General features: G+C 41.2%; 1 protein-coding gene across 12 annotated transcripts; it reads right to left on the bottom strand.

Moving 5' to 3' along the window:
- Positions 1–1,068: 1,068 nt before the first annotated feature.
- On the bottom strand, positions 1,069–12,557 carry etv5a (ETS variant transcription factor 5a). Of its 12 annotated transcripts, XM_081713804.1 has the most exons (15): positions 12,422–12,555; positions 10,961–11,088; positions 10,739–10,870; positions 10,509–10,602; positions 9,840–9,887; positions 9,252–9,302; positions 7,441–7,564; positions 7,038–7,322; positions 6,068–6,354; positions 4,232–4,354; positions 3,823–3,882; positions 3,537–3,605; positions 3,183–3,352; positions 2,983–3,090; positions 1,069–2,878 (listed from the first exon to the last, which is right to left on the bottom strand). In XM_081713804.1, exons 3-15 carry the CDS (start codon positions 10,784–10,786, stop codon positions 2,648–2,650), a joined length of 1,698 nt encoding a protein of 565 aa, XP_081569930.1. In that variant the 5' UTR covers positions 10,787–10,870; positions 10,961–11,088; positions 12,422–12,555; the 3' UTR covers positions 1,069–2,647. The 12 variants fall into 12 exon arrangements, with proteins under 12 accessions (XP_081569930.1, XP_081569929.1, XP_026865355.2 ...); XM_081713803.1 differs by lacking the exon at positions 10,961–11,088 and having other exon boundaries at positions 12,422–12,557; XM_027009554.3 differs by lacking the exon at positions 10,961–11,088 and having other exon boundaries at positions 2,989–3,090; positions 12,422–12,557.
- Positions 12,558–18,476: the final 5,919 nt, after the last annotated feature.

Genomic DNA, 18,476 nt, shown 5'->3' with positions numbered 1-18,476 from the left:
CGCCCGGTACGCACCGGGACTCAGCGCGTTCGCTCCTCTTGTTGCAAATTCATATGTTGATGGAATTAAGGCAGTACTGACTTGACAATAAACAGTCCATCTGGATGAACGTTCTGCAATTCACTAATCGCTCCATACAGCTCCTGGAGAGCCTCTCGTGTGTTCGCGCTGGGTGGAATATAGGGCGCGATTATAAACACGGAGGTGAATTCCCGCTGTAAATAAAAAGGTCTGCATCTAACAATAACAAACTCCACCAGCGGTGAGCAGTACCTAAAGACAAGTACAGAGTTTTTACACCAGGTCTCATTGATATAAACGCATACCCCTCCGCCGCGTGCATTGTCTCTATCGGCAGGGATTGAGACTACTTCCTCCATCTGAATGGCGGCGTCTGGAATACTGTAGCTGAACCACGTTTCAGTAAAGACTAAAACACAGCAGTCTCTGAACTCTCGCTGTGTAGTCTGCTGGAGTCTGATGCACTCCAATTTATTATCCAATGAGCAGACATTTGAGAGAAATAAAGATGGTAGAGCTGGTCTGCTAGGATTAGCTTTTATTTTAGCACGGACCCCAGCTCGCTTTCCCCGCTTTTGCTTCCTTGCACAGCGCTTGCGGTGCAGGCCTGGTTCCCATAGCAAACCGAGCTCACAGAGCGTCCGAAGCATGCCGTCGTCCAAATAGGATTGTGCATGGTTTCTTAAGCGTAGCAGGCTCTGGCGGTGGTATACATGGAGGTTGGTTGTTCCCCTATTTCTGTAAGTATGAAAAAGCACTACTGAGAATAAAGGGCCTTAATAAAATTGAGAAACACTCTGAAACTGATCAATACATACTACAAATGCAGGGATGTATAAGGGTCCCCCCACATCTTTTTTTAGTTGACACCAGTTGCCCAATAAAGGGCACCCCCCCCCCCAAGAGGCCTTGCTTGAGCTGAAAGTATTAGAACATTCTGAGTGTGGTTGAACACATGTGACTGGTCACTAATTTGCAAAGCTTAGTGGTGCAGTGTGCAGAAGAGTAAGCTGGTGGAGTGTTGCAAAAGAAATGAGACAGTGAAAATGAAGCAGAAAGGACAGTTTATTGTACCCAGTACAGATTATAAACCTAGCAGTGTAAAAGGTACACATTGTGGAGGAAGAAGGTGGAGCCTTTACAAGTTCAGACTACCCTTTTGGTGGCAGAGGTTCAGATCAACAAGCACCTCCTCAGAAGAGTGATTTAGAAAGTGCTGTCCTCTAAGGGAGCTCTGTAAGGACTGCACCAACAGGCATCCAGATTTTTAAAACATACATGTTTTAGGCAATACTATACAGCTGATACAATAAAATCAAAACAATGCAGACTTTTGCAAAAATATAATTTATAGAAGTTAAAAAAAAAAAAAGCACAGAGAACTTAATTTCTTCTTTGTCCAGCATAAAGCAATATGTTAATGGACAATTGCCAGTTGAATACACCATGCAAAAAGGAAGCAGTGGTCTTTTGTCAACTTTAAATTGGCAGTGAAGAGGAGTCTTCGCGTCACGTTATTGCATGCAAGGTCCTTTGCTTTCCTGCCATCTTGGAGCCCAAAAAAACGTAAGCAAAAAAAATATTACAATATACAAAACAGACTAAAAAGTTTGACCCTTAAATACATTTTAATGCAGTCAGAAGTTGCAAGGTGCATCCCTTTTAAATATTTTCTTAAAAAGAAAATCAAACACCTCGAATGTACCAAATTTTGCTTCTCAGGGAGTGACTAGGCATATGGAATTATTAAGAATGGGTTAACAGTCCTTGTATCTGATTGAAAGTCCTTGAGTGTTTTTAGCTTCATTAAAGATCATTAATTAGAATTATCCGAGACACACAGAGAGAGAGAGAGAGAGAGAGAGAGAGAGAGAGAGAGAGAGAGAGAGAGAGAGAGAGAGAGAGAGAAGAGGAAAACAATCCCACAACACTTAAAAGCTTCAATGACCAAAACAAACCTACAAGAATAACAGTAAGTTTTGTAGGAAATTTGCGTGCTTGAAGTAGTCCTGCATTTAAGCGTTTTATAAAAGCCAACGCTAAACAAATCTAAAGAAACAAAATGGGTCTTCTCTTTTCAAAATAAAGCCCTTTAAACTTCTCATAGATGTCTACATGAATTAGAGGTAACAAAACTAATCAGGACCACACGCAGCTATTGAATAGTGCCGTGTTTAGATTTTTGTTGTTGTGGTAGGATGTCTTAATATTTTGTAACTTAAAAAAAAAAAAAAAAAAAAAAGATTGTCAGAAGAGAATTGCTACAATTCCTTAAGTCTGCATAGAGACCAGTCAGTCCTTCGGCGCTACTTGACTTGTGACTCCATCTTCTGTGCTGGTGAGCACCTGGCCATGTGAGTCCAGGTGTCCCACACCTCCCTGACACCATGTCACGGGTTGAAGGTGGCGTGCAGATTTCTCCTTGCTTGTTATTTTTAAGATCAGTTCGTTTTTTGAGGGGGCGGGGCTATTTTGTAAACGGACAGCAGGGCAGGAAAAGTTGAGGCTGTGGGGACAGACGTGCACCTGTCCGCTCAGCCGTTCAGGCTCCGCGTCAGGGGAGGTGTGGTGTGGAGTGGGACTCAGTATACATTGTCATTGGGAGAGGTGTGGTGTGGAGTGGGAGTCAGTACACATAGCCATCAGGAAAAGGCATCCCAGTTACACACTGCTCTCCTCCGTCTACCAGGTACGGTGTACCTTCGTCGTAGTGGGTTAGGGGCAGAGTATCATCATCCAGCACAGGCAGGCCATCGGGGTCAGCCTTAAGGTTGGGCCTCTGGTTGTCCGGGAAGGCCATGGAGAAAAGGGCTTCTGGATCGCATACGAACTTGTAAACATACCTCTCACCTGCAACCTGAGGATGGACACTTTGCATGTTAGAGAATGTACAATGCTCTGCCCTTAGTAGATTCTGCAATTGGCACCACAAGAAAAAGTAAAAAGTAAATCTGAACGCGCCTTTACCTTCTGCATGATCCCCTTCTCATAGTAGTAGCGCAGAGAACGACTTAGCTTGTCGTAATTCATGGCTGGTCGGTTTTTCTGAATGCCCCAACGTCGAGCCACCTGAAATTCACCAGATTGGGCCTTAGAAAACCATGCAAAGTACTTGCAGAAGAATTGAACCGTGCACTTTCAGTTATGCATTAGACACGGACCTCTTCTGGCTCAATGAGCTTGAATTCCATTCCACGGCCTGTCCAGGCAATGAAGTGCCCATTGGCAGGGTCGTCGAGGAGGGTCACAAGAAACTGCCACAGCTGGAGGGAGCCACGGCGCTGGTAAGGTGGCCCTTCGCGATACACTGACGGCTCCTGCTTCACCTTTCCTGTTCACAGTCACAGAGAACAAGGACTGAAATACATCAACAAAACTAGGAGACAAAAATCCCAGCCTAAGGGTCTTGCACACGATGCCACTGATTTATTGAAGGGGTAACTCCAAATGATGCATTGAGATACATGCCTTGTGCACATTACACATGCTGAGAAATCTAACGCCCTGAATCTCACCTTCAAGGCGCTCAGGAACCACACATGCGTCATCATAATACAGGTTTTGATCTCTGTCAAATGAGAAATCTACACACATACACACACGCATACACACACGCGCATGCACACGCACACACAGTTATGTTCAGTGTTAAATGCAATACCAGAGAGGTTTAGAGACCAAATCTCAAAATGTTTAGAGAAACAATAAATGTTAAAAATGGTTCATCAACTTAAGCAAAGCTAAATAATATTTAAAAAAAACAAAAAACATTTTGGCTCAAACTCAAAACTGGTTACTTACTTTCACGGTTTTGGTAGAAACTAGCTGCCCTCCCAAATGAAGACTGACAGTTAGGCACTTCTGAAAATCCAAAGCAAAGAAACTGTTAATAATGAAAATCAAATCAAAACCATTAGTACGTAGAATATCTAGGTTAAATCTAAAATACAAATCAAACACACATGCATGCACAGCATTATGACCAGCTCATGATTCCTTATCCTGATCCTTATGAAACATTGATGCAACAGCAGGACAGCAAGTGTCCGGCCCACACATCTGTGACACGAGCCAAGATCAATGCACAACATGCAACATCAGTCACATGTCTACTCAGACACCAAACAGGGTTAGTCACTAAGCCCAAATACTGAATCATGAAAATCAAGTCTTGTTCATTCTTGCAAGACCGCAGTGCACCATCTCTAACCTACATGCCTCTCTTCTGCAAGGGCACCCAATGTCACCATACCCATTTTTGTCTTCTTCCTGACATGCGATCGCCAATGATTTTGGTGACTTAGATTATGGAGAAGCGTCATCCTGCACACTGCTGAACAGACAAAACATTGCAGTGTTGGCAGTATGTACCCAAACAATCACATGTTGCGGTCCTACATGTCAATATGTTGAGAGGAACACATCATAGCTCTGCATATACAGAGTTTGAGCTATAAAGGGATTTTGATGCACTTTAAAATGCTTATAGGACAATGTGAAGGAAAAGCTGTGTGTGTTGGAATGACAAGTACACTAAATCTCAACTGAAGCAGTCTTCATTCTCTACATAGAAAGCACCAAATATATTGGAGTGTGACGTAGTTCAAGCTATGTGGTAAACATTGGAACAAAGACAGACATTTTGAGGTTCACTTAACTAAACGTCAGTCTGCTTTCTGCCTTATATTCAAATACATGGGAGAAAAGTGATGTATACAGAATCTATGCAAGTGTGACGAATACTGCTACAACATACTGTATTCTTTGCAGGCAAGTTTAAGGGGTGCAAGTGTATCCCACCAGACACTGCTAAAACTCACAGATCTGTGAGACCCCCCCCCCCCAAGATTCCTTGCTCTCAGCCCTGTGTTTGCATGAAAGCTGGCATCTACGGAAGATGATCCATGACGAAGGAATCAAAATGAATATGGGACATAAAATAGTTGTGTTATTTATATACATGTGTATACATATATACACATACACACACACAATTACTCCATTTATTTATAATTTCCTTCTCCACTATAATGATAAAGCAGAGTAAACCAACACACTATTGTGTTTCTCGATTACTTTTTCCTTGTTTTTGAATTACGTTGCTGCCTTCGTATTGCTACAAGAACCACATCTACTAGAACCCTAGTATTTGTATAGCTATCTAGGTCCTTCTATGATAGAGTCTCTGGGTAGTTAGCTAACCTACGTTTAGCAGCTGGCGAGTTAAAACGCGGTACGCGGCCATGTTAATTAAATGTAACCTTTCCCACGCGCCACAGTAATGTTCGTGGTAAGCGAGGAACAAACAAAAACAACAAACACATTATTCCCATCGTCACTGCGATAATATTTTGCCTGCGAATTACCGCAGAGAGTCACGTCCGGTATAAAGCAGAAAGTCTCGGAGTAGCTTTGCCGCGCTTCTGGCGCAAAGTTGGCTTTAGACTGTGGGCACTTGGACGATGACCAAGTGTTATTTCGGGTTGAGCTATTAATTTTATACTTGGGAGAACTGAGTGGAGATGCAGACCCGTCGTCGACTTGGTCCAAGATATCCCGCATAGCCTAAGAAACTCTTTGAATGTGAACGAACAAATCCAACCAAATCACTCTAACGACCTGTTTGGTTGCGTCTGCTCCGCATTGCAGCTCTCCCACTGCCCACCCTCGACCAATAGCGCGACAGAATTTCATAATGTGTCTCACACCTCATTAACATGGACTGGAGGAAGAAATCCATAAATAAATAAATCAAGAAATAAATAAAATACTAATTTTATTTATTTATATACTTCTGCTCACAAGTTGTGTGTTTTTTTTTTGCATTTTTAAAACATGTGATTCACACTATTAAAAATCTACCACATTTATTTATTTACTCTTATGTCCTATATTTATTTATATATTCATTTATTTTTATGTTGTACATTTATTTATGGATTTATTTATTTTAATTTTATTTGTAACCTTTCGTCCTCCTTAAGCGGCGACTGCATGACCTGCACTATTCTCCCCTTTAAAGGGTTGGGCGTTCATTAATGCTCACCAGAGTCAAAGCAGAAGTCTCGTGGCTCTTGCTTGATGGCCATAGGATGGAAAGTGGCATGTGGTGGGCCCATGTTGGGGACCCCCTGCTCAGTGTAATGAGGGTCCAGGAGCTCCTGTTTAAAGCCCTGAGCATGTACAGGAACCAGGGGCTCTGACATCTGGCGATGGTAGGGTGGCCGGCCATCTCTGGCCGAAGTGCTCGGCCCCTGGGGAATGAAGTTTGGTCTTCCCTGTGTCTCAGAAGGCTGGAAAGGCAAACAGGGTTCCGACAGCTGACGCTGAAACCTTAAAAGAAATTTAAAAAAAGATTTAAGTTGTCACCAACAGTTAAGAAGGTGATTCATTTAAAACCTGTGGTAAATGAAGTCATTAAGAAAGATTCCAAGAGCCACCAGAAGCCAGCAGTTCGACATGTGGATCTGATGAGTGTACAGAGTGTACAGTAAAAGCACATGCAGCCTATAAAATGAGATGCTGGGACCAAGTGACACGATGGCCATCTCAGCAGACAGTCCAGAGAGGTCTTGCTGAATCTGGAGTTGCTTGCTCCATGTTAGTGACTGCCAGTAACATGCCACACGTTCCCCAGCATACTTTCAGGGGCTCTGAATGGAGCTGGCAGGGTGGGCTGCCAATTGCCTTATTCACATGGGGGTCAGATTAATGTAGCCCCTGGGCAGTGGCGCTCCAAACCTAATGCTGCAGTGTAATATCCGCGTGATCAACACCACTTGCTATTTTTTCCTCCCCATCACAAGAAGTCAGCATTGCTGAAAGGTCATCCATACACACCCACACACACCCCCATCCACCCCCCCCCCAAAAAAAACACATTTGCATGTGAACACACAAACACATTCAGAAGTGCAGCTTGACCAAAATGCCACTTTTTCATAAAGTGATGTGATAAAATTGCATTGACTTAAACTGATTTATTAGATAACTGGTATAAAAAGACAGACACTTACCTGTGCTCGCTATTAAATGGGACCTCGTGGTTTAGAGGTGGACATGGCACTGCGAAAGGTGGAGTCTGGCTGTTTAGAGCGGTGGCCCTCTGATTGTGGGTGGAGTTGGTCACAGCAGGCTGTCCATGAAGGGAACGCTGCCCTAATGTGGGGATGGGGACAGGAGGAGGAGTCTGTTCAAGCACAGGGCATGTTCCAGGAGTGTTGCTGGAGCTGCATGGTGACACAGGCGTCGAGGGAGGAGTCAATGGCTTGAACCCAGCTGAGGGTTTCCTTTCATAGGCACTGTGAGGAGGAAAAGGGAGATGAAAACAAGAAATGCCAAATGACAAAAGAGGTTCTGCCCTTGCAGTCCATGGCAGAGTGTCAACGCAAATACAAACAAAAGTCACTATAGGCTTACCTGTAGTTATAAAGGCACTTTTCTCCGTACGGCATGGGACTCCGGTCCTGACTACAGGGGGACAGAGCTTTGGAAGGACTCAGTTCCCGTTTAATCTTGGCTGGCGGAGGGCCATGAAACATCACTGAGAGAGACAACAAAGTGGAAGTATCTAATCAACAGGGCATCTGATCGAATGCATCAACAAAAGTGCAGTGCTTGCCCTCTGATGGAGCACCTCACTCTATACCATTAATCGTCTGACAGGGTATAAAAGCTATGTGCTTCACCCATCAGAAGCGTGTAGTAGCAGAAACACATGCAATCAAAGCGCTCCATTCTGATCTCCATCACAGACAAGTCAATACTCATGAATCAGAACAGCTGTAATTCAATGATTGTGAATGATTTTCCTCCCCACACTGTAACCATTAGCTGCTGGATCTCTGCGTCGACTCCCATAACCGGCGCCACGTAATGGCTGACCGAAATCGGATCCGCAGCCACAGTGCAACCCTAGCCGTGTAAATCAACTCCATCATGCTGGGCTTAGAAAGCCACATACAAATGGGCACATGAACATTCGATGCACGTTGAAAGCCAAGGTGCAGTGCACCACTGCTAACATGAGAGAGAGACTCCCACAAATCAAATCCGAGAGTAGATGGATGTCCAACCTGAAGGGATGTAAGGCTTTGGATTGTGGGAGTGGGCATGTGATGTGCAGATGAGCGAAGGGGCCACATTTCTCTGCTAAATGACTGCAGAAGAGAGCTGGAGCTCTGCCAAGTACCCAAAGGATTTGCCAAGATGACATTCATAGAAATTATAGTTATAAAAATAAAAAAACCTGGTAAAAGTGTGTGTAATTTTTATACATACATACATACATACATACATACATATATATAGATATTTATATATAATATGTGTGTAATATTATATATACACCTTCACACACACACACACTATATACACATACACACACACTTATATATATAGAAAATAAAAGTCAGACAGCAGTACAGCACACACAAGCCAAAAAAAGGGCTGACTGTATACACATGTCCTAGTCTGAAACACTGCAGGGCATCAATTCTCACTTGTGCCACCACACTGATAAGAATGGCCAGAGCACAATGAAAAGTGACACATGAAAATACCATGCTCTGTCTCGCGATTCCAACATCAGACAAAAACAAAAATGATGAAAGGAGGGGTTGGGGGTGAAGACAGGAATGGGATATTATAAAATGCGCCAATAACATTACTCAAGTATTTCTCTTGGCTGGAGAACCTTGGTGAGTTAGAGCTCAAATTAATCACACACACACACACACACACACACAGAGAGAGAGAGCAGAGGGTTCTGTCTATTCCAATTACACCAACCAAAGCCGTGAAATCAGATTATGAATTCGCCTTATGTGACACAAACACACACACAGAGAGAGAGAGAGAGAGAGAGAGAGAGAGAGAGAGAGAGAGAGAGAGAGAGAGAGAGAGAGCTTGTGGGGGTTCTCCTCACAGACTTCTTAGTCATTCCAGATCAAAATGAAAGGTGCCTTATGCATCATGGTTCCCTAGGGAACATGTCCAACGACATCCATCATTAACATCTCTACTGAGAATCAGTAGCCCAACCAAATCAACAAGATTGTCTGGGCACTTGACACCATTCTTGGCTTATGCTGTCCTTTGTGCTCTCAAAAGAATTGACTAGAAATTAGAACAAGACATGAATAATGAATAACTGGTTCTCCCTTGCCCTCTCTGGACTTCATCCAAAGTACACTGCCAAGGAGAATAAATAATAAGTCTTAGGTACTCACAGCTATCCGACTGGAAATCAGGGACAAACTGTTCATCATCAGGCACCTGGGCTGTGGAGAGATCATGTGATGAGGGATAAATACCTCCAAACCACTGATAAAAATATATGTTAAATTAACACTTCCTTATATACCAGTTTGTTGTTCCATTTAAGAAACAAGACAGCCCTGGACTAAGAGCAGGCCCCACTGTGAGGTTGGCATAATGCTCTCAATGAAACAAGCAGCCTGTCACCAAAATCAAGCAGCAGGAAATGGAATGTATTGTGCTGCTGTGATATGCAGGCAAAAAATGGCAATATATCAAACATCAAATACATGCTGGGACAGGGGAAAAAATATTGGATTCATAAATAAAATTTATGTAAAATGTTATTATAAATATAATATATATATTACAAGATTTGGATAAATTATGATACTGGGGATATGACAGTTAGCATGCTATTGTTACTAATACTACATGCAAAAAGAGAATGCAACAAAACATTTGTGTTTTTACCGTAAAAACATTTTCATTTATAATTCAGATAAATCATGCAGCCTTGCTCTGTTGATAAGGGTGTGTAATATAAGAAGAGACCTCACCCTCTGCAATCCAGATTTCCTGTAGCTGACTGAGGTCCTGAAAGAGTTCTGCAGCAGACAAAATGAGAACATCAAAAATGGTCAAATCCAACCTCGAATTGAAAATGTATCTCCAAAGGGCACTAAAAACCATCTTTCACAAAACCAAAGTAATCACTTTGTACTCAGTATACAAATGAATGGTATTGTGTCCAACTGTGTGTGCGCACGCACATCTTGATTCCTTTCTCATCCTTCTGAGGGATGGTTATATTTTCCCCCTCACACTCAGGCCTTCTACCAGGCCTGGGAGGTTTTGATTGTGCTGTTTGGGCTGAGATTGATTTCAATCATGGAACGTTTTTATTTTTATACATTTGCTTGCCCAGCTGATAAAGGACCTCTGCCCAAAACGTTCTGTTTCTCTGGAAACTGTGTACTTTACTACAATTTTGAATTACACACACACACACACACACAAACACACACACACACACTTCTGCATTACCAAATTCACATATAGAAGACCCAAGTTTGAGGAAATTCAAATCTGAAACCAAGTTTGAGGAAAAAAAACAAAAAACGAAAAAAAAAAAAACCCCACAAACCAAACAACACATGACCAACTTAAAACACTATGATTGTAAGCACGTTGTTGCTCTAATTTACAACACATGAACATTATATTACCCTCTGTGTCCTGAGCAAGTTCAGTGTCTACAAATTTTCGTTTCCTGTCACTGACGGGTCTGTGGTACGGTTCTTCCACTTGAGACGATTTCGGCTGTGGAGGAGCAGACTAATTAGTGTGCAGTCATCTGATCCTTACAACAAAATGTTCTCATTACATTTCTTCATATATTTTACTAGTTGGTTGCTACTTACATTTTTTTTTTTTTTAAAAAAAGGATAAAACTCACATTTGCTGGGACCATAAATGGTACTTGCTGGTCGTAAAATCCGTCCATGTTACCTGGGTCTTCAAAGTTCCCAGAACAGGGTCTTCGCTTTAAAGCGATAACTGCAGAGATCTTTCTAGTGTCTCTTTTTCTCTAAGCAGATAAGGGAAAGGGACGTGTCAAAGTGCTGCTTGGCAAATACAGTCTACTAACCCCCCCCCCCCCCCCCACACACACACACACCTCTCTCTGCTGTGGGCTCAAGATCAGCCTCCTCCTCTTTGTTGTTTATTGCAACAGTCCTCAGTGAGTGTGAGGCAGAGCATGTGCTGCACCATGTAAACACACTTCGAAGTAGTGTGTTTGGAAGCCTTACATAAGCAAAAGCACCCATCCGTGATTATGATTATGAAAAAAATCATTAGCGATGAGTTAAACTGGAGGATATGAAAATGAGTCTTGGTCATCCAGATCCAGCAGTCTATTATGTAAATACACATGTTGAGAAATTAACTGTGTATTTTTGTGAACAAGCAGCAACAAAACTGCTAACCCCAAGTACCCTAAAAGGCTCCACAGTGTGCGCGCGCATGTGTGACCTCTGGCTGCACGTTCTAACGCACGTTTAAAATCACTTGAAATAATAAAGAAAAACACAAGATGCACCCCATAGCACTGCGGCGATGTTTTAACGGATAGTAACTAAAAGGTTTATTAAAAAACACTTGGATAGTACGCAAACAGTGTATGAAAAAAAGTTAAGTTAATATTTGGGTAAACATGTTGCTTTAATCTCATTTACACTTACTTTTAGAGGGAGTTTGTCTATAATAGTGTGCATTTTTTCAGTTTGTAGAATAAGATAAAGCTTAGATAAGAAAAACAGTTCAAACGAGTTAAATAAAGCACAACTATACGACTGTTACGTTTATCCGTAATATATAGCTAGATAAGTGAGTAACAATGTTACAGAAAATAACCCAAAAGCTTCACTTGTCGATTCCTCTCTACCAAAGTTTAATGCAGCAGAATTTGGATCAAGAACATAGTATACCAAAATCTCTTCAAATATTAAGGGAAATTGAACAGAACAATGTAAAACATAACTAAAGCAGGTCTAGAAGTACAACAGATTCGGCGTTCAATCAGAGCATCGGGTTTCCTGCAACAATCCGAAGTTCAGTGCAGCTAAATTCTCCGAAGACTGGACAGTTCACAGTTCCCAGGGAAACAGCCAGCTAATCTGTTAGATAGCGGATAATGTTTAGGATAATATCAGACAAGCTACCTTTTCCCCTCGTTCACCCAGCCCTCGCATGGCCCCTTGTTTTTCTCAATGAAGTGAAACCCGATCCGTAAGGAACGGCGAGGAAGAAAAAACGAGCCCTCCATTCACAAAACCACAACACCATCGAGACTAGACTGACCTCGTCGATACTGCCAAACGAATGCACACCCAGTTCCTTAAATTAATAAAAATTAAGGAAAAATAACATAGGAAAACTTCATGTAATAAAATGGTTGCCAAAGTAAGCACCATGCAAGATAAAATGGCGTTCGCTTTCCCCAAAGCGAGATAGCTAGCTTAGGTGGATTTCCAGTTTCAAGCCGATGATAAACTTAAACGCTGCGGAGAAGCGACTTTTATAACACACAATTTCATCTTAGGCCATGCAAATGCTGGTAGAATAATGCTAGCCTCACCCTTCAAGCGATGCCGTGCAAACGAAAGATGTACCAAAAAAGAGTGAAGATTGTAATTCCACCACCTAGACCGACGTCCGTTCTCCCTGATCAATAGATGCGCTCCGTTCGACACACAAAACTTGAATGAGATTTTGTAAATGGAGTGGTAGGGTTTTCCCTTGGGCTCGACAGACAACAGTCTTTGTACTCCATTGGCTACACACTCCTGTCACTAAACTCAAAAACCAATAGTTTGTGAAAAGCTACTGAATTATGTATAAGGTACCTTTCGACCAATCGTTGTTTGTGTCCGTCCTATTTTTATGAATGACTGGGTTTCATTCACATTCACATTCAGCTTGCTTTTTTCATTTCCCCAGGTCTTAAAGGGCCATGGTTTGAGACGTCAAATAATGTGCAAAGTTAATATTGTAAATTTGGTCATTACAAATTACGTTTCATTTGTCAAAATATTACATTGCCAGTTATCATAAAGGTAAATAAAAGTAAAAGATTAGCGTAATTAAAATAAAAGTAAGAGTAAATAAAAATAAGAGATTATTTATTTGTATTTAACAAAACAGGCTCCTGCAAGATATAGAAAATAGTGAAACTTAAAGATATGCACTTTCTGCTGTAAAATGGCAGAGTGTGCAGATCTTAAGTATTGGTAACTAAATAAACTCATAGGCCAGGACAGATAATCAAGAGTGGAACTGTGTTTAGCCTCAAACCTCATTGATCAGATGAATTACAAATGGAACTTAATCACACATAAGAGACTGATCAGGTCACCAGAAGGCTGACACACATAAAGTTGAATAAGAACAAACTATGTTCTTATACATATGTTTGTATGAACACTATAGAACCGATCATTATTTTTACCTAATTACAATTGTAATTGCAATGACATAATTACAATTATAATTGTTATTTTTTAAATATGTCATATATAAATACAAGAACCATTTAATTATGTTTTCTATATACACTGAGGAACAGTACTTCTCCTGAGATGTGGAAGAAATTTAATATGCAAGATCAGGGATTGAATAAAGTGAGTCAACGTAATTCTTTGAGATGTCCTGGTCTATATTTAATAAGGTTTTACCAGCCTGAATAGAGGGAGCAAAAGACCAGCACTCATTCCTCATGGATGCCTTAATTGCCCAAGCTAAATCTCCAGCCTTCTCTGGATTTGTAGATCGATGGACATAATGTTCATGTTCCCAAGAACATCCCATGTTCCTCTTCATCTAGGCCATGAGGGGGAAGGCACACTTTTTAATGCATTTCCAGAGTCCTCATGGCATGTAGGCTGTAGTAGACCTTAGTGTGCTCTAGTGGAACTACTCCAACATGGAAGTAATGACTAATTAAAGAGGAATGAGTTTTATTTAAATGTAATTATCAAATGGTGTATATGGGATTATAGGCATGTCAAATTGTTACATTTTAATTTTATTATAACTTCTGATCTTTGATAACAGTGGGTCCACTGACTATGACAGTGTATCTTATTCTGTAATCTTTATTAAAATAAATTACATACTTCTAACTGGTCCAGTAGGGTAAGAGCCTATCGGGTAATAAAATCCCCTGCCTCCTAGTGCCAACAGCAGTTATTAAACAGTGTAACAATAGTGTAAACAAGAACAAAATTGAAAGCTGTGTACATCTTGCATTTCATGTTACATTTTGGCATTGAAGTTAATCATGGAAACGAGTCAAAATGAAGTCCCCCAGTACTTTAGGCTGTGCGGCCTCGTAAACTCAACATGATGACATTGACCATTTCAGTAAACATCACGGAACATAAATGCAAAGTCCTGCAGTTCAGACTGTCCAGTATGTCTTGGGCCCAGGGGAAGGGGTTATGGTCCAGATGGGTCTTTTGTTTAGGTCTCTGTAGTTTTGTGCATTGTGTGCCATCTTTCTTTCATGCAGCATGGAGGAGTTGGACTTCCTGATCCAGCCCTGCACAATTATTAAATTGTGATGATATCTATTTATTGCTTGGTACAGCAGTTTTGGTACTGACATATACATATGATTGACTGACTCTAGATCGCAAAGGGACATGCTGATTAGCAACCTCTCAAAACATCTGATGTTACTGTGTGTAAGAATGAATGACACTACTTTCTCAACATCTGTATTACAATCTGTCTCTTCACTCAAGTGGCTCAGATCTGTGAGAGTCTCGCATTTCATAATCTGAGTGGTTGTGACCTGAAGGCTTCACTTCATCTTGGCTCACTGTGGCTGCTGTGTCCTTTTCACTAGTCTGCCAAGGTAACACTGCCACTGTAGGTTGTTCTGTACTTATCAAGGTGACATACAAGGATAACACTAAGCTTTGGAATTCCAAGTCTTCAAAATCTTTTTGTTTTCACTACGTAGTCACATATCTGCCCAGCACCAATTACTTGTATTAGTGCTCTGACCTTGCTTTTTTAAAGCTTGGAAAAGTTGTTGTTTTTTTTACTGCATTATACTGCATGGTCTTTTCTGACTTTCCCAGGATGTGTATGATTATACTGAATCCGATGATATGATCAGACAACAGTTAGCCCCCATACTGAAATAGTGAGTTCATTAATTTAGTATACTCAGAAACCAGCCTGAAAGAAGTTTATATCCATTCCAGGTATGACATTCTGGTTCTATTTTCTGCTGTCAGTGTCAAACTATCTGGTAGGTAAGGTAGTTGTCCTACATCTCTGATATTTATGTTTAGTAGGTGTTCCTCCCTTCCGTGTTCATCAATGATACAGACTTGGGAGCCATCGGGCCATAGAGCTTGGGTCCTATGACCATTCAAGCAAGGAGTTCAGCCCTGATGAGACACTGTCTACTAGTCAACTAGCAAAGTCACTTTGCAAGGAAAATTATCATAAATCATTGACAACAAGGCTGGGGCATTGTCACTTCCTGAAGAATGCTTTCCACAGGATTTTAAAGGCCTTTGAGGTGATTCTACTTTGCTGTGATTTACTAATCTTTGGAACTCCTTTCTGGATTCCCCTCTTTCAAGGAGCCTCCTTAGAAGGTCCAGTTCCTCTCATCTGGCAGCCAGCTTGAAAATATTAACTAGAACCACAGTAATGGCAGTGGTACACCTCCCATCAGTCCCACTCTATTCACAGGCAAAGTCTCACATTAGGCCATGAACTGCGGTCGTATTGGCACTGAAGTCTGTTGCTGACTAAAGGTATTGTGGACTGAGCAGTTCTGCTGTGGTACAATACATGTTCACAGGGTCTGGCTCTGTAAGGCCACTCAAGGAAACTACAGTGGACACTTTTGTTGTGTTCTCCTTGGCAGAACATTTACAGAGTTGTGTGTCCTCTGGCTGGACCACATGCACAGCTACAGCTGTTTGGGACACATGGGTTTTCTTCTTATTACTTGTTTGAACATCTGTTGTTCAGAAATTATTTAACCATTCCATTAACAGCTCATCTGAGGCTGTAGTATTCAATAAGAGCAGTTGCATTTTAGTCTTGATATTATGAAGTTTGAGTGTATGACTGGGTATGGTGTGTAAAAACATACCTTGGACAAGAACTGGGTTGTAGTTAATTCTGACTCTGGGGATGCAAACGGTGTCTGTTGTTACAGGGGAAAGACACCCATAAGGAAGATTTGCAGTGTCCATCTACTGTTCTGTTCTTCCATATTACCTTGTAAAACGCTGTTGCGTCTGATTGCTGAGAACGTTGAACTGATGCTGGGTTTGCCTTCCAGATAACTGAGCAAAGTTTCTTATAACTCATCTACCTGGCCAGTTATTTTAAAGTTTTTATGCCAAATGGAACTTGATAGTGGTGGCTGTAGGTGAAATTGAGGAGCTGTGTGTCTCTGTATGTCTGTATCAGTTCCTATGATAGATTTTGCAATACTATGTCTCTAAAGGTACTTTAAGATGTGGACAATTAGTGAGATACAGGACTTTGCTAACATATGAACCCTCTGCTGCTCCAATATCCTTAGGAAATCCATGACCTTTAGCAGATTGTCTTTCATCACAGCATTTAATTCTCCTGCAATCTCTTCTTTCACGGTCTCTGTAACTGTCACCATTCTAACACAATAGAAGATCTACTGCAACTTCTATTAAGACTAAGCTTTACATAGTGGTCTTTTACGGCTCTTAGAGGTCTCTGTATACTCAAGCATCAGTCTTCTACTTTCCCTCACACAGTGACAATATCCTTACTGAAGCTCGCCGTTGCTCATCTTGTAAGGGATTAGTTGACAAAGAAGCTGCCTGTCTGATTGTGGGTAGTTGACATTGGAGCAACCATCCCAGTGGTGTCTCCTAAACTGATTGTTGCTACCATGAAAAGAGGGAGCAGAAGATGAACACACACACCAGTGCTTTTCCCCATAGATGGCTTTATCTGGAATGAGGAAATGCCCCAAGAGCCTCCTCTGAATCAAGGCATAGTTCACATATAAATGACAGCTGCAAGTAAGATTACTAACATTTAGATGATGCTTTTAGCCAAAGAAACTTACAATTATGATTGAGTACAACTGGAGCATTAAGGGCCTTGCTCAGGGACCCAACAGAGGCAACTTGGCAGTGGTGGGGCTTGAGCAACCTTCTGAGTGGAGGGCAAGCACCTTACCCACTGAGCTAACACTGCCCCAGTAAGGTGGTAAGCAGTAATTCAATCAAGAAGTATGTCTCCAAATTAATACTCTCTTAGCAATGAAGAAATAACAAAATAACACAAATTATTTACTTTTTTTAAAAGTTAGAAATTAGATACCATTTTTTAATTATTATTATTCTGGTTCAGGTAATCACAATTATTTTAACCTGCCACCAAGGCATCTTCTCTGAGAGTAATCCTTTATCCATTGAAACAAGAATGATCTGCAAAGTCCAGCAATCGGTGGAGTTCAGCTTATATGATTTGGACATAATAGTATAGGACAATGATAGTATAATGTATAGAATTATTGGCATCATTGTTGCACTCTTTAAGTTTTTGAAGAAGGGTCTGTCAATTACACTATACTGTGGAGGTCTCCTTTTTATAGTATGTTTCACTGTCTATGCGGATGTGGTGGGAGGTGAGGGGGTGGGCAAGAGCATATTGTTTCCATTCTGATTCTTTCCTTAAATAAGTCCAAAGTGGTGACACATACTACAGTGTCACTGCAGCACATCTCCTGTGGAATGAAGGTTACCTCTTTTACAAACAAAATTCAGCGGGGTCAAAGAAAGAATACTCAGACATACGAACAGGTCCGAGAAGACATTTTCCTCTTTCCTTAAGCAGATATATTTTTGTCTGAGACCAGGTGTGTGTGACAGCTCTGAAAGCTTGCCTTTTTCTGAAAATGTTGCCTGGATAAGCATCACGTAAACCTTTGGCACTCAAATCAGTGAAGGAAGAGGTGCCATTGTAGAAATTGTAGCATAACTATAAAATAATTTCTCCATATCTATTGAAAGTGCTATTTCAGTATCACAGCTCTGAATTCGTATGTTAATACTCTGCATGGACCTAAATGATCTCTGATAAGAAGTGTAACTTCATGATGTGTCTTTAAACCTTGTAATATATGCCAGACAAACACATTTGATGGATGTGGAATGAGGGAAGTCACAGCTCCAGGCCATTGGTAGTCTCCCAAGGAGAGACGAGATGGGACTTGCAGACTATTAATAGTGCATTGAGAGATAATTCCTGCCTCATTATCACTGCGTTCCCAAGATGGTCAGCCCTCGCCCCTGTGTGAAGCTTCTTGTTGTCGTATAATCAGCATGTCAGGGTGGCACAACAAACAAAAGGCATAAACAAAATATTCTGGTGAATATATGCTACACTGCAACGATCTATTTAGGCTGATTTTTTATTGCTAGTGTACCAATTTGCCTTTTTGGTTTATAGGTTCTGTCTTGCCTGTGTTTCTGATATGTTTATGTTCTTCATTGTTAAAACATTCTTAACATCCATATGACCTAATTGGATGAAGGTTGTTGTATGTGCATGAATTATGCATACTACAGTGGAGTGTGGTGAAAGATTTGCTTATGGCATATGACTAT

Source organism: Electrophorus electricus, chromosome 4 (genome assembly GCF_041902795.1).
Source record: "Electrophorus electricus isolate QZ-2024a chromosome 4, ASM4190279v1, whole genome shotgun sequence".
Classification (NCBI taxonomy): Eukaryota; Metazoa; Chordata; class Actinopteri; order Gymnotiformes; family Gymnotidae; genus Electrophorus; species Electrophorus electricus.
Note: the sequence above shows the minus strand (reverse complement) of the source record. Positions and strands in the feature narration are given on the sequence as shown.